The sequence below is a fragment of the Pristiophorus japonicus genome, chromosome 7 (assembly GCF_044704955.1).
Source record: "Pristiophorus japonicus isolate sPriJap1 chromosome 7, sPriJap1.hap1, whole genome shotgun sequence".
NCBI lineage: Eukaryota > Metazoa > Chordata > Chondrichthyes > Pristiophoridae > Pristiophorus > Pristiophorus japonicus.
This window is the reverse complement of record NC_091983.1, coordinates 95419640-95436581: the sequence shown is the minus strand read 5'-3', so window position 1 is coordinate 95436581 and position 16942 is coordinate 95419640. Positions and strand designations below refer to the sequence as shown.

The following is a 16942-nucleotide window of genomic DNA, read 5'->3' as shown; positions in this document are numbered from 1 at the left end:
GCACTACCCTCATCGACCCACCTGATTACCTCCTCAAAAAATTCAATCAAGTCAGACACAACCTTCCCTTAACAAATCCATGTCTTTCTAAATTAAGTTTTATCCTGTCCATCAGAATTTTTTCCAGTAATTTTCCCATCATAGAGGTTAGGCTGAGTGGCCTGTAATTACTCAGCCTATCCCATTCTCCCTTCTTAAAGTGTACCATATTAGCAGTCCTCTGGCACCATGCCTGAATCCAAAGAGGACTGGAAAATGATGGTCAAGGCCTCTGCTATTTCCTCTTTTGCTTGGACACGTATGGACTAATAAATATGAGAACCAGCATGGATATGTTAAGAGAAAATCATGTTTGATTAACATGATTGAGTATTTAGATGTGGTAACAGAGAGGGTGGGTGAAGGCAGTACAGTTGATGTGTATATGAACTTTCAAAAGGAGTTTGATAAAGTACCATAGTAAGCTTATTAGAAAAATTGAAGCCTATGGGCTAAAAGTCCGGATTTCGGAACATTTCCTGACCCCACCACGGATCAGCCCAGTGTCCGGAACATTCCTGAACTCCGGATTTTAGACATCGTACCTGTATATTTCAGCTAAAGCACCCACTATTTATGTTAATCTAGTATACACACTGGGTAGCACCCATGTTTCTGTATGTTTTTTTATTCTTGATATCTATTATAAAATGTACATGCAAATGATTTCACTTTCTCATTAACATTGTATTTCATTTGAAAATGATTCAATGTATTTTATTACCCATAATAGCAGTTGTTGTCCACCTTCCTTATCAATTCTTTGGTTATCATCACAACAATTCTCAGGTGAGGATAAAGAATACAATTTACAATGTTCTTGGGAAGTATCAGATCATATTCCACCAGTAAGTCACAAAGATAGAACCAAGTTTCAACTCTGACAAAGAAAATAGACTGCAGACTACTTAAAAAAAAATTAAAATTCAGCTCCTGTACAGACTGAAAAAGCAATAAGCTTTGATAGTGATTACATTCATTTTGTTTTATTTTAAACCTTTGTTTTGAATTAATGAGATTTTGAAGGAAAAAAGCCCTTAATTAGTTAAGTGGGATGACATGCAGCTCAGCAGAAATTTATTTTATGTTGAAAACTAATATATTTCTGAAATACGGATTTACATAATTCCTAATCTGTCAGCAATTACGACGTCTTCCTCATATGGAATAAATTCTTTATTGAACAGTTCTCCATCAAGTATTACATCTCTGCTTAAGGAATTAATTGCATTATGTTCCAGACAACTTTTAAAAAGATGTATTAATGGGCCCAAGTTTCGGGCCGCGCCTAGAACAGCGTAGCTCCGACCTGGACGCCCGTTTTTCGCGCCCGAAAAAATACTTCGATTCTCCAGCTCCCTGCAGGTCCTCTGGAGCTGGACGCGGCGCAGCACAAGCTGTGGGGGGCGGAGCCAGGTCCCTGCGCTCAAAGCAGTGCCGGGACCTCTGCACAGGCACGCTACAGTGGGCGCGCATGTGCAGTAGCTCCAGATGCCCAAAACTGTGGAAGGGGCCCAAGCACGCTACTCCGAGCCCTGGCCGAATTGCCTCACTGCAGCAGCGTGGATCAGGCTGCACCTCCCACGTCCAGCTCGCTCCCTCCCTTCACGTCCTCGTCCTCGACTCCCTCCAGAAACACAGACAGGGAGAGAGACAGACAGACAATGACAGAGACACACTGGGGGGTGGGGTCGTCCAAGCACACTGTTGGAGGGCTTCCGGTGCTGCAGTCGGCAAGTAGAAAATATGTTTTATTTTTTGTTTTTTTAATTTTTCATTAATTTTTTTTGATTTAATTTATTGGTTGATTTATTGTTGTATTTATCATTTATTATTTATTATTGATGGCTCTTTATTTATAAAACTGAAGTGTTTAATGTTTGTAAGCTTCCCTTTCTCCCCCACCTTCCCTACGCCTGATTTGTAACCTACGCCTGATTTTCTAAGTGTAGGCAAGGTTTTTCTGAGTGTACAAAAATCTACACTTACTCCATTCTAAGTTAGTTTGGAGTAAGTTTTCACTGCCTAAACTTTCAAAACGGGCATAAGTAGCTGGACACGGCCCCTTTTGAAAAAAAAAATCTGTTCCAAACTGAAACTGTTCTAACTGACTAGAACTGGAGCAAACTAAACGCCGAGAATTGCAATTTCTAAGATACTCCATTCTAAACCAGTTGCTCAAAAAAAAAACAGGAACTCAGGCTGAAACTTGGCCCCATTAAATCCAACTTGCTCCCACTCCGAATTGGACACAGTTAAACAGTTGTTGTTCAAATGTAACAAAAAATATTTGTGTACCTTTAGAAGTTCCTTGTTGGCAAATGCAAGAATTCCTTCAAAGATCACAACATTTGCTCCATACACAATTTTCTGTAAAACAAACAAAAGATAAATCACCAACATGCAAAGTTAGCATATTGCAACATTATAGATTATGTTCAAAACTACCATACATCTAATGCCGACATACCGTTTAAAAAAAATAAATGGCTGGTAAGCACTGGAATGCCATGGGGCAGGATCTCTGACTTAGAATCAAATCTAATGCAAAATGACAAACAAGAACATCTGCTTGGTTGGTTGGCCACAAGGGTCTTCCTTGCACAAAATTATTTTCTTCAGTTTCCATTGAACATGAATACATAACACAAAACTACCCTCGGTGTTGATGGTTTTACCGATTATAGGGTAAGCACCCATTTCACTAAACTTGTAAGCATACAATTTTTAAAATTGTATATAGGACCACTATATAGGACCAACTACCCTATTGGCTGGTATAAAGATGGTTATGGATGCAGCATTCACATTCATGCAAATCTTTCCAGTACTTCAAGCTCTTCATTTGAAGATTAGTGTGAAGATACAAAAACAACAACTTCGAAACCTAGACGATCTCACACTAGTCATGATTCAGATCTCTTGCCTTGTTCAGTCATCTGGTTGGTAGTCAGTCTTGCAACATAATGCCCAGGCAAAGATCCACGCATACATCCAATGATGCCACCAGAGAGCTTGATCACATCAGTTAAGTTGCCAGAGACTTTAAGCCATTTCGCCCCCCACTCCAGGGCAGTAACAGTGTGCAGTGGGACATTTATCCACTCTACTGTGCATAGAAGCGCCCACTGAGTATTTATAATGAGCTTCTGACTATATGGTGGGCTAACTATATAAGTTTGCATGCAGGGAGACAAAATTTCAGCACTAAATGTGCTCTCTATAATGCTGCAGCAGCCACTTGGAGAAATAGCCACTACAAACCAGAGAAAAAATTTCAGCCAGCAGTCTCTGTTGAAGTATCATAGGAATCAAACTCCCATTTTACATATGACAGAACTGGAGGTGAGAAATGTGCACTAGCTGGGTGCACGGGCTGCCCTGTTTGGCACTGCAGGGCAAGCACTCGCTCCAGAATACTCGGGCTCCAATCTACAACATGTTCTCTTTTCTGGTTTCAACATGCCAGAACATCAAATGGACAGAGTAATGACACAGATGTACAGACTTCATTGCTGCTTCAGGCCCCCTCCCACACATATACTTGTTAATTAAATGCTCATCAGCAAGGCCATGACTGCAATGGGCACTGTTGAGACTGTTCTCTCATTCATCCCGTTTCCTCCGCACCCAATTACACCATAGTAATGGATGTGGCCGACGGAGTAGCAGGACCATCTCAGGAACCAGTGCATGAAGGTACAAGGCCACCTCAATCCCAAGAGACTTCCTATGATAACCAACAGTTAGCCACAACACTTATTCCTCAATCATTTGTAGAGGCCCACAATACACTCTTATTGCAGGGAAGCACCAGGCTCCCAAAAAATGTAACCATCATGTAAACACAGTGAGGAAATAAATTAACACTTCATTTGAGCTTTGATCAGTTTCCTTCTGATGGTGCAGAATAAGATTGCACTACTGCAAAGGATCAATATGGATGGTAGTTGCAGTAGTGCCGAGGACAATGGTAGGGAGTATATTTTTGGGCAACTTGATTAAGTAAATGTGATTTGGAGGGTTCAACCTGCCTGTTCTACTACTTAGCAGAATATGTTTTATATGAGCAATTGACACTTGGCAGGGGGCTGGGAACCAGAGAACAAATTCAAAAGGGAAGGAAGTAAAGCTGAAATTGGAAAGCAAGAATGTAGAAAGTTAAAATCAGTAAGACAGAGGAAACAAGAGTATTCAAGGAGGTCTTCCTGTGCTAAATGATTTATACTTCAATGCAAGGAGTATAGTGAACAAGGCGGATGAGCCGAGAGCACAGGTAGACACTTGGGAGTATGACATTGTAGCCATTAGAGAGACATGGCTGAAAGAGGTTTGGCAGCTCAATATTCCTGATTACAGGATTTTTAGACAGGACAGAGGGGAGCGGGGTACTGAAAAATAAAAAAGGCGCGATCACACTACTGGGTGTGTGTACTTCAGACCCCCAAACAGTGGGAGGGAGATAGAAGAGCAAATATGTAGGCAAATTTCTGTGAAGTCCAAAAACCATAGGACAGTAATAGGGGGATTTCAACTATCCTAATATTGATTGGAACAAATATAGTGTGAAGGGTACGTAATTCCTAAAATGCATTCAAGAGAACTTTTTTAGTCAGTATGTAACAAGCCCAACATGGGAGGGGGTGGTTCTGGATTTAGTTTTGGGGAATGAAGTTGGGCAGGTGGAAGGGGCATCAGTGGGAGAGCACTTGGGTGCCAGTGACCATAATTCAGTCAGATTCAAGGTAGTTATGGATAAGAACAAGGATAGACCAGGAATAAAAGTCCCAAATTGGGGAAAAGCTAACTTTGCTAAGTTGAGAAGTGATTTGGCCACAGTGGACTGGAAACAGCTATTTGAAGGTAAATCAGTGTCGGAACAGTGGGAGGTATTAAAAGGAGGAGGTACGGAGGGCTCAGGCCAAACACATGCCCTTAAAGAAAAAGGATGGGAATAACTATTCTGGAGCCCCCTGGATGGCTAGGGATTTACAGGGGAGCATAAAGTAAAAAAGGGTAGTTTATGTCATATACTGTAGAATCTCTGGAGGAATGTAGAAAGTTCAGAGATAAAATTAAAAAGATTAGGCATGCTAAGAGCATGAAAAATTCTTGGCAAGTATAATCAAGGAAAACCCAAAGATGTTCTATAAATATATTAAGAGCAAGAGGATAACTAAAGGGTAGGGCCTATTAGAGACCATGAGGGTAATCTTTGTGTGGAGGTGGAAGATGTGCATATGGTTCTTAATGAATACTTTGCGTCTGTTTTCACAAAGGAAAGGGGCAATGCAGATACTGCAATCGAGAAAGAAAGAGAGAAAGAAAGAGAGAAAGAAAGAGAGAAAGAAAGAAAGAAAGAAAGAAAGAAAGAAAGAAAGAAAGAAAGAAAGAAAGAAAGAAAGAAAGAAAGAAAGAAAGAAAGAAAGAAAGAAAGAAAGAAAGAAAGAAAGAAAGAAAGAAAGAAAGAAAGAAAGAAAGAAAGAAAGAAAGAAAGAAAGAAAGAAAGAAAGAAAGAGAAAGAAAGAGAGAAAGAAAGAGAGAAAGAAAGAGAGAAAGAATATTAAGGGGTTTAGCAGTTTTGAAAGTCCCCAGGCCCGGATGAAATGCATCAAAAGCTGTTGAGTGAAGCAAGAGGAAATAGCAGAGGCCTTGACCATCATTTTCCAGTCCTCTTTGGATTCAGGCATGATGCCAGAGGATTGCTAATGTGGTACCCTTGTTTAAGAAGGGAGAAAGGGATAGGTCGTGTAATTACAGGCCTGTCAGCCTAACCTCAGTGGTGGGAAAATTAGGATAAATCTACATTTAGAAAGGCAAGGATTAATTAGGGACAGTCAGTACGGATTTGTTAAGGGATCATCATCATAGGCAGTCCCTCGGAATCGAGGAAGACTTGCTTCCACTCCTGAAGTGAGTTCTTTGGTGGCTGAACAGTCCAATACGACAGCCACAGGTGGGACAGATAGTCATTAAGGGAAGGGGTGGGTGGAACTGGTTTGCCACACGCTCCTTACGCTTGGTTTCTGCACGCTCTCGGCGTTGAGACTCGAAATGCTCAGTGCCCTCCCGGATGTACCTTCTCCACTTAGGGTGGTCTTTGGCCAGGGACTCCCAGGTGTCAGTGGGGATGTCGCATTTTATCAGGGAGGCTTTGAGGGTGTCCTTGTAACGTTTCCACTGCCCACCTTTGGCTCGTTTGCCATGAAGGAGCTCCGCATAAAGCACTTGCTTTGGGAGTCTTGTGTCTGACATGCGAACTATATAGCCTGCCCAGCGGAGCTGATCGAGTGTGGTCAGTGCTTCAATGCTAGGATGTTAGCTTGGACGAGGATGCTGATGTTGGTGTGCCTGTCCACCCAGAGGATTTGTAGGATCTTGCGGATTTGGTAAGGGAAGATAGTGTTTGACTAACCTGATTCAATTTTGAGAGGTAACAAGGAGGGTTGATGAGGGTAGTGCGTACGATGTAGTGTGTATGATAGTGTATATGGACTTTAGCAAAGCTTTTGATAAGGTCCCAATGGAAGACTGGTCACGAAGGTAAAAGCTCATGCGATCCAGGGCAAAGTGGCAAGTTGGATCCAAAATTGGCTCAGAGATAGGAAGCAAAGGGTAATTGTCGATGAATGTTCTTGTGACTGAAAGGATGTTTCCAGTGGGTTTCCACAGGGCTCAGTACTGGGTCCCTTGCTTTTTGTGTTATACATCAATGATCTAGATTTGAACATGGGAGTATTGAGAAGTTTTCAGATGACACTAAAATTGGCTGTGTAGTTGATAATGAAGAGGAAAGTCATGGACTGCAGGAGGATATCAATCTATTGGTCAGGTGGGCAGCACAGTGGCAAATGGAATTTAATTCGGAGAAGAGAGAGGTGATGTACTTTGGGAGGGTTAAGAAGAAAAGGGTATACACATTAAGCGGTAGGCCACTTAGAAGTGTAAATGAACAAAGGGACTTTGGAGTGCTTGTCCACAGATCCCTGAAAGTAACAGGCCAGGCGGATAGGTGTTTAAGCATACGGAATACTTGCCTTTATTGGCCGAGGCATAGAATACAAGAGCAGGGAGGTTATGCTTAAATTGTATAATGCACTGTGATTAGGTCACAGCTGCAATACTATGTGCAGTTCTGGTCGCCGTATTATAGGAAGGACATGATTGCACTGGAGAGGGTGCAGAGGAGATTTATGAGGATGCTGCCTGGAATGGAGAATCTTAGTTATGAGGACAGATTGGATAGGCTGGGTTTGATCTCCTTGCAACAGAGGAGGCTGAAGGGAGACCTCATTGAGGTGCATACAATTTTGAGAGTCCTGGATATAGTGGATAGCAAGGGGCTATTTCCCTTGGTGGAGTGGTCAATTATGAGGGGGCATAGGTTTAAGGTGGTTGGTGGAAGGTTTAGAGGGGATTTGAGGGGAAGCTTCTCCACTCAGAGGGTTGTGGGGGTCTGGAACTCAGTGCCTGGAAAGGTGGTAGAGGCAGAAACCTTCACCACATTTAAAAAAGGTGCTTGGATGAGCACTTGAAGTGCCATAACCTGCAGGGTTATGGACCTAGAGCTGGCAAGTGGGATTAAATTGGATAACCTCTTGTTGGCTGACGCAGATACGATGGTAAATACTTCAGGGAATCTAATACGGCCAGAGTGGTCTTCTGGACTAGATTCAATCTTGGATGGGTTGGAGGAATTTTCCCAATTTTTTTTCCCTCAATTGGCCTGGGTTTTTAATCTGTTTTTTTGTCTCTCACAGGAGATCACATAGCTCCGGGTAGAGTGGAGTGTAAAATGTTGCGATACACGGGATATCGCAGTTGTGTAGGGCGGACTGGTTGGGCCGGATGCTCTTTACCTGTGTGCCATTGTTCATTGGTTTATATGTAACCTTCAGGGCTGCTGACCGAGGGTCGTGTGGCTCTTTGTTGGATGGCACGGACACAATGGGCCAAAATGGCCTCCTTCCGCACTGTAAATTTCTATGTTTCTATAGTCTTCCTGGCTACAATGGCATTTCTGTAACAATCAGTGTATGCATCACTCTGACCTTCCAAGTCCCCTTTTTCATGGTTAGGCTATTGTTCATCATTGTTTTGTACTAGCTTACATCGGGGGAAAAAAATTAAAAAAAAACACACATTTATTGAAAAAACATTATTGAATTTTTCATATCCCCCTCTCTCAATAGAGCTGAACCCATGATGGGAGGACTACTTGTAATTAGGCAACAGCAATCCTCAGTATACTCAACTTACAAACCTGAAAGTTAGTGTCACTTTATTTTACTATACATAGCACCTAATATTTTATTTTAATATAATGTGTGTGTTACGGATGGCTTAAATTCATCGTTATGGTTTAAACAAACACAAATGAAGTGGTTCAGCATAACCTTAATTTGATATGGCTTATCCTAGCCTCATCAATTGAAGGTATCAAAATACAATAAAAATGTTGATCCTTCTGATTTTGAAGAGTGGGGAAAAATTTAAAGCATTTCAAATGTGCTTTATTCCCCAAGCTAGGGGCATCTTTATAAAATTTGGGAGTTGTTGCAAAATTAAGACGATTAAAATTCACCACCAAAATTAAAGCAGTTGAGAGTTACCTTCCTCGAGTGACCATTCTTCAACTGTGAGCCTGAATAATGTATGCTTGCAGGTTATTCTGATGTATGCTAATGACACCTAGCTCGAACACTCGAGTCCCTTGATCCTATAACCACCTTTCGGCAGTCTGACACAAGTCATGCAAGAGTCCAAACAAACCTCAAGATTGAAGCCATAATTTTCAGTCCATAACAATCTCTGTTCCCTTGCCACAACACCTCAGTTATTTACTCAGGTTGAACCAGACCATGTTGCCCTATTTGACTCAGATCGGAATCTCAAACCCTTATCCGTGATTTTATCACTCTAGACTAAATTTCTCCAATGCCTTCCTTGCCAGCCTCCCATAATCTTCTCACCATAAATTCACCTCCCACATCCTATCTGACTCCAAGTCCTGCTTGCTCATCGTCCATGTATCTACATTAGTTCTGAGTCTATTGAATTTAAAATCTTCATCGTTAAATCTCTCTATGTCCTCGCCCCAAAAGTATCGCTGCAACTGCTTCCTACCTTACATTCCCTCTTGTACCCCTCGGAATTCAGACACTGGCTTTGTGTGTTCCTCCCTTCCTCTGCCCCACCATGGGTGGCACAGCCTTCATCTGCCTCAGCCCTACTCTCTCGAATTCCCTCCCTAAATGCTCCACCTTTTTTTAAAAAAGTCTTGAAACTCATCTTTGCACAAGCTTCAAGTCATCCCACCAAATCTCTTCCCGCTACTTCAACATTTTTATTATTTTTTCTTCCTGCTCTGAAAATTACTGTGGGATGTTTTACATAGAAACATAGAAAATAGGTGCAGGAGTAGGCCATTTGGCCCTTCGAGCCTGCACCGCCATTCAATGAGTTCATGGCTGAACATGCAACTTCAGTACCCCATTCCTGCTTTCTCGCCATACCCCTTGATCCCCCGAGTAGCAAGGACTACATCTAACTCCTTTTTGAATATATTTAGTGAATTGGCCTCAACAACTTTCTGTGGTAGAGAATTCCACAGGTTCACCAATCTCTGGGTGAAGAAGTTTCTCATCATCTCGGTCCTAAATGGCTTACCCCTTATCCTTAGACTGTGACCCCTGGTTCTGGACTTCAACATTAGGAACATTCTTCCTGCATCTACCCTGCCTAAACCCATCAGAATTTTAAACGTTTCTATGAGATTCCCTCTCATTCGTCTGAACTCCAGTGAATACAAGCCCAATTGATCCAGTCTTTCTTGATAAGTCAGTCCCGCCATCCTGGGAATCAGTCTGGTGAACCTTCGCTGCACTCCCTCAATAGCAAGAATATCCTTCCTCAAGTTAGGAGACCAGAACTGTACACAATACTCCAGGTGTGGCCTCACCAAGGCCCTGTACAACTGTAGTAACACCTCCCTGCCCCTGTACTCAAATCCTCTCGCTATGAAGGCCAACATGCCATTTGCTTTCTTAACCGCCTGCTATACCTGCATGCCAACCTTCAATGACTGATGTACCATGACACCCAGGTCTCGTTGCACCTCCCCTTTTCCTAATCTGTCACCACTCAGAATAGTCTGTCTCTCTGTTTTTACCACCAAAGTGGATAACCTCACATTTATCCACATTATACTTCATCTGCCATGCATTTGCCCACTCACCTAATCTATCCAAGTCACTCTGCAGCCTCATAGCATCCTCCTCACAGCTCACACTGCCACCCAACTTAGTGTAATCCGCAAATTTGGAGATATTACATTTAATCCCCTCGTCTAAATCATTAAAGTCCCTATATAAACGCAAGCTATTACTTAACCATGGGGGCATTGCAGCTGAGCCCGAGCTCACCCTTACACCCACTCTTTTCAGCAGTAGTCACCAAAAGTCAACCAGAAATAGGAACTGATTTTTCCTTTTTCATGTCAAGATCACCTGATTGGCATAGGCCAGGCATTAGAGTTTTCTTGGTTTTTATGGCTCAGTACATAAGAACATAAGAATTAGGAGCAAGGGTAGGCCATTTGGCCCCTCGAGCTTGCTCCGCCATTCAATATCATGGCTGATCTTCTACCTCAATTCCACTTTCCTGCACTATCCCCATTTCCCTCTATTCCCTTAATATTCAAAAATCTATCAATCTCTGTCTTGAACATACTCAACGACTGAGCTTTCACAGCCCTCTGGCGTAGTGAATTCCAAAGATTCACAACCCTCCGAGTGAAGAAATTTCTCCTCATCCCAGTCCTAAATTGCCGACCCTTTATTCTGAGACAGTGACCCCCTGGTTCTAGATGCCCCAGTCGAGAGAGACATCCTCCCTGCATCTACCCCGTCCAGCCCTGTATGAATTTTGAATGTTTCAATGCGATCACCTCTCATTCTTCTAAACTCTGGAGAATATAGTACTACACACATTTACTCACTGAGCCTTCTGGGCAACTCCATACAACTGTGGTTTAATTAAAAATAAAACTGGGTATTTGTTTCCTTCCACTAATTAGCCAAAATGCAGTATTAAAAGCTAGGTACACTATAATTCCAAACTGAAGCTTTTTTGTAAAAGAAAGAATCAAAAATCTTATGCATACCCAATCCTTTCTTCGATTGTGTGTGGTGAAGTCATAAACTGGAACCTTAACGCTTTTCCCTTTTTTCAGCTTCCTCAATGTATGAATAATTAGGTCAAAATCAAAGGCATCAGGGTGGTCAAAGTTGTATTCATTTTTGGCAGCTAATTCTTGTTCCTCCTTGTTTAAGACCTGGTGACAGAAAGAACACAACTAAACCATTACCATACTTATGATTACAAGTAATAAAATCAGAGCCTCTGGGTTGATTGACAGCTTGAAAAAGACAACATATGGAACGGGGAGGTCATGAATAATTTAAAGTTTCTTAAAACCATGATGGGCAAGGGAAACACAAACAGATGTTATGGGCTCAATTTCCCCCAATGACGTTTTTTTGGCGTATTGCAAGAGTTACGCCCTTTTTTTTGGCCCCGACTACTCCAAAAACTAGCAAGTTTCCCCGTTCTATTTTTTGAAATTGACAACACGCAGCCTGTTCTTTAGCTTCGGGCGGGGGGGGGCGGGGGTGGTGCCTAATGTCTGCGCCGAAAAAAAAAACGATCCCTCTCCCCCTCTTCTGCGCATGCGCAAAAAATAAAGTTTTTGATGTGATTGCTATGGGCGCGCATGCCCAGTACATCTCCCAGTCTGCATGTGGCCATTTTTAAAGAGCCAGTTGTGGATGAATACTTTAATTCTCATTGCAAAAATCGGAGCTGCGACAAGATGCAACGCGGGTCAAGGACCAAGAATTTCTTACAGGATGAAGTGGAGGCACTGGTTACTGTAATTGAGGCCAGATGGCATGAGCTGGACACCAGCAGAGGTCACATAAAAGTCTCACCAAAAGAAAAGAAACAACTCTTGAACCAACTTCCAGGTCTGGAGGCCAATGCAAAAAGAAGTGGCAGGACCTTGGTCAACGAGTTAGTGTAAGTAATATTTTTATTTATTCACTGGAATTGCAATTGTAAATGTGACCATCTGTATATGTTCTACCCAGCAGAAAGACACCCTCTCTAAAAAGTTATATTTTCATCTTTACAGAGGAAGGTGGCACACAACAAAAGGGAAAGAACTTGAACAGGAAGAGGCCTGGCAAATCCGCATCCACTGACACCCTTGGAAGAGAGGGTCGCTGCTTTGATGGATCCTGCTTGGAGAAAAGCAATCAGTACTGCACAAGCTGGGCCCACACTCGAGGGAGAGGGCAAGTCCTGCAAATTCCACAGTCTGGCTTTGCTAACTGCACAGGCTAGCCATGCTTCGGTTCATAGGGATGTCTCCGTCAGCTACGCTTCAGTTGATGCAATGTGCTATCATTCATCGTGGTCCTTCAAATGAGCTTGCTGCCTGCGCTGTGAGCCTACTCATGCCACCCTGCCCCTTCCTCTGCTGTTAGCCATTTGTCTGTTCTGTTATATTTTGCAGAACTTGAGGCCAACCCGGATGAGGCTGAAGGCAATGCAAAAGATGATTCAGATGGGGACGAGCCTGAAGAGGAGAACATCTTCCAATCCCACCTTCCAGACCAAGAGCATGCGGGTGAGGGGGAGGTGACGGATGAAGCCCTCACTGTTGTATTTACTCTGGAGAACGTGCAGGTGCTGCCCATTGAGGTGCCAGGCCCTTTCCTGAGTGATACAAGTGTTGGTGGGACATATCCATGGTTTCTCACAGTCCAAGGTTATGGGTCCCAGTGGTATGCAGCGAGTCACACCCAGGGTGAGGAGGGGAAGGAGAGCTCGACAGCGCTCTCCTGAGGTGCAGGATCTAACAAATGTAGTTCAGATGATGGCAATGAGTGCGGAGAGCAGTGACCTTACACGATCACTCTTGGACACCATCAGTGGGGTGGGTGATGAGGTATCGGGACTGTCGGGAGAAGGAACACTCACGAGAAATGGGAACACTGTATGGGAACTTGAGGGAGGGAACGTTGCAGGTAGTTGACACACAGTTGGTGAACGAGGGAGGGAACGTCACAGGTAGCTGAGACACTGTTGGCGAACACGAGGGAGGGAATGTTGGAGTTAGCTGCTGCAATAAGGGAACACGCCCAGATCCCATTGACAGAATCAACTGCCACTCCTGCTCAAATCCCCAGACAGCCTCTGAGGAGGCCCAAGTCGGGCCAACCGCATTACTACCCCCCATCAAGTGCACGTGCATTACCAGAGATGTTTGAAAGAATAAGCTTGGTACCAACCCGAGAAACGCTATGCCACCGCCTGCAGGCAGGGGTGCAGTCAATATGTTGAGGAACCAACTAAGGGGGAGGCCATCTTAGACTGGGTGTTGTGTAATGAGAGAGGATTAATTAGCAATCTCGTTGTGCGAGGCCCCTTGGGGGAAGAGTGACCATAATATGGTGGAATTCTACATTAGGATGGAGAATGAAACAGTTAATTCAGAGACCATGGTCCAGAACTTAAAGAAGGGTAACTTTGAAGATATGAGGCGTGAATTGGCTAGGGATAGATTGGCGAATGATACTTAAAGGGTTGACAGTGGATGGACAATGGCGGACATTTAGAGACCACTGGATGAACTACAATTGTACATCCCTATCTGATGTAAAAAAAAAGGGAAGGTGGCTCAATTGTGGCTATCAAGGGAAATCAGGGATAGTATTAAAGCCAAGGAAATGGCATACAAATTGGCCAGAAATAGCAGTGAACCCAGGGACTGGGAGAAATTTGGAACTCCGCAGGAGGACAAAGGGTTTGATTAGGGCAGGGAAAATAGAGTACGAGGGGAAGCTTGCAGGGAACATTAAAATGGACTGCAAAAGCTTCTATGGATATAGAAACATAGGGCCCAAGTTTCCACAAGAAAAAAAACGGGCGCCCCTCCGAGCTGGGTGCCCGTTTGTCGCGCCTAAAAAAATCCTCGGTATTTTGCACCTATTTACAGGTCCTCGGCGCAGCCAGCACGAGCTGTGGGGGGGCGGAGCCAGGTCCCGGCGCTGAAAACAGTGCTGGGACCTCTGCACATGTGCGCTACAGTTGGCACGCAAGTGCAGTAGCTCCAGGCGCCGAACTGTGTGGGAGGGGCCCGAAGCACGCAGCCCCTAGCCCTGGCTGAATGGCCTCACTGGGGCTCCTCCCCCGACCCGACACCCGCTCCCCCGCCCCGACCCGAGACCCGCTCCCCCCCCACCCCGACCCGCGCTCCTGTTCCCCGACCCGACGCTCTCTCTCTCTCTCTCTCTCTCTCTCTCTGCGCACGAACGGCTGCAGAATTCTCCCTGGCTGAAGCACTTTCACACAGGTAGGAAGATGGTTTATTTAATCTTTTCTTGGCTTATAAATGTTTATTCAGGTTGGAATTATTTGTAGAAGTATAAATAAGGATTTATTGTCGAATTTAATGAGTTCCCTTCCCCCCACCTCGTTCTGGACGCCTAATTTGTAACCTGCGCCTGATTTTTTAATGTGTAGAACAGGTTTTTTCAGTTCTACAAAAATCTTCACTGGCTCCATTTTACTTTAGTTTGGAGTACATTTTCACTGTGGAAACTTTCAAATCAGGTGTCAGTGGCCGGACACGCCCCCTTTTGAAGAAAAAAAATTCTGTTCGAAACTAGAACTGTTCTACCTGACTAGAACTGCAGAAAAAAAAATGTGGAGAATTGCGATTTCTAAAATAGTCCGTTCTCCACCAGTTGTTCCTAAAAATCAGGCGCGAATCATGTGGAAACTTGGGCCCATAGAAACATAGAAAAATAGGTGCAGAAGTAGGCCATTCGACCCTTCTAGCCTGCACCGCCATTCAATGAGTTCATGGCTGAACATGCAACTTCAGTACCCCATTCCTGCTTTCTCGCCATACCCCTTGATCCCCCTAGTAGTAAGGACTTCATCTAACTCCCTTTTGAATATATTTAGTGAATTGGCCTCAACAACTTTCTGTGCTAGAGAATTCCACAGGTTCACCACTCTCTGGGTGAAGAAGTTTCTCCTCATCTCGGTCCTAAATGGCTTACCCCTTATCCTTAGACTGTGACCCCTGGTTCTGGACTTCCCCAACATTGGGAACATTCTTTCGGCATCTAACCTGTCTAAACCCATCAGAATTTCTATGAGGTCCCCTCTCATTCTTCTGAACTCCAGTCTTTCTTGATAGGTCAGTCCCAGCATCCCGGGAAACAGTCTGGTGAACCTTCGCTGCACTCTCAATAGCAAGAATGTCCTTTCTCAAGTTAGGAGACCAAAACTGTACACAATACTCCAGGTGTGGCCTCACCAAGGCCCTGTACAACTGTAGCAACACCTCCCCGACCCTGTACTCAAATCCCCTCGCTATGAAGGCCAACATGCCATTTGCTTTCTTAACCGCCTGCTGTACCTGCATACCAACCTTCAATGACTGATGTACCATGACACCCAGGTCTCATTGCACCTCCCCTTTTCCTAATCTGTCACCATTCAGATAATAGTCTGTCTCTCTGTTTTTACCACCAAAGTGGATAACCTCACATTTATCCACATTATACTTCATCTGCCATGCATTTGCCCACTCACCTAACCTATCCAAGTCACTCTGCAGCCTCCTCGCAGCTCACACTGCCACCCAACTTAGTGTCATCCGCAAATTTGGAGATACTGCATTTAATCCCCTCGTCTAAATCATTAATGTACAGTGTAAACAGCTGAGGCCCCAGCACAGAACCTTGCGGTACCCCACTAGTCACTGCCTGCCATTCTGAAAAGTACCCATTTACTCCTACTCTTTGCTTCCTGTCCGACAACCAGTTCTCAATCCATGTCAGCACACTACCCCCAATCCCATGTGCTTTAACTTTGCACATTAATCTCTTGTGTGGGACCTTGTCGAAAGCCTTCTGAAAGTCCAAATATACCACATCAACTGGTTGTCCCTTGTCCACTCTACTGGAAACATCCTCAAAAAAATTCCAGAAGATTTGTCAAGCATGATTTCCCTTTCACAAATCCATGCTGACTTGGACCTATCATGTCACCTCTTTCCCAATGCGCTGCTATGACATCCTTAATAAGCGGGAGTCGGGTCAGGTCCAGGGGCGGGGGGGGGGGGGGGAAAAGCAGGAGTCGGGTCCGAGTGTGGGGGGGGGAAGCGGGAGTCGAGCCGGGTCGGGAGGAAGCAGGAGCTGGCCATGGGAGGAGCCTTATTCACGCAGCCCCAGTGAGGCCATTCGGCCAGGGCTAGGGGCTGTGTGCTTCGGGCCCCTCCCACACAGTTTGAGTGCCTGGAGCTACTGCACTTGCGCGCCCACTGTAGCGCGCATGTGCAGAGATCACGGCACTGTTTTCAGTGCAGGGACCTGGCTCCGCCCCCTACAGCTCGTGCTGCGCTGCGCCGAGGGCCAGAAGACCTGCAGGGAGGTGGAGAATCTGGAGGGTTTTTTTTAGGCGCACTTTGTGGCGCGAAAAACGGGCGTCCAGGTCGGGACTGCGCCGTTCTAGGCGCGGCTCGAAACTTGGGCCCTATGTTCCAGCTTGAAAAGTTGTCAATGAGTTGAGCATCAAAGTTCTTGGAACTCAGTTAATTGCAATTTATACAAAAAAAACTTGGATAAAGGGATCGAAACAAGATCATTAAGTTCACAGATGATAAACGCATAGGCAGGGAAAGTAGTGAGAAACAATGCAAACAGATTCGAAGGAATTGAATAGATTAGAAAACTGGATCAGAAAATTACAAAACAGTTGGAGAGGTGTCAAATTAATATGAAAGCAAAGGAGCCAAAATAAGGGATAGGCATAGCAGTCTGCA

At 44.3% G+C, this 16942-nt stretch overlaps 1 protein-coding gene across 1 annotated transcript in view; it reads right to left on the bottom strand.

Moving 5' to 3' along the window:
• The window catches only part of LOC139266598 (uridine-cytidine kinase-like 1), a 117922-nt gene that overhangs the window by 66250 nt on the left and 34730 nt on the right, over positions 1–16942 (bottom strand). Inside the window, exons 5-7 of the mRNA XM_070884194.1 lie at positions 11204–11374; positions 2338–2409; positions 1382–1436 (exon numbers count right to left, since the gene is read on the bottom strand). Coding sequence (XP_070740295.1) covers positions 1382–1436; positions 2338–2409; positions 11204–11374 — 298 coding nt within the window. The remainder of the gene's footprint in view (positions 1–1381; positions 1437–2337; positions 2410–11203; positions 11375–16942) is intronic.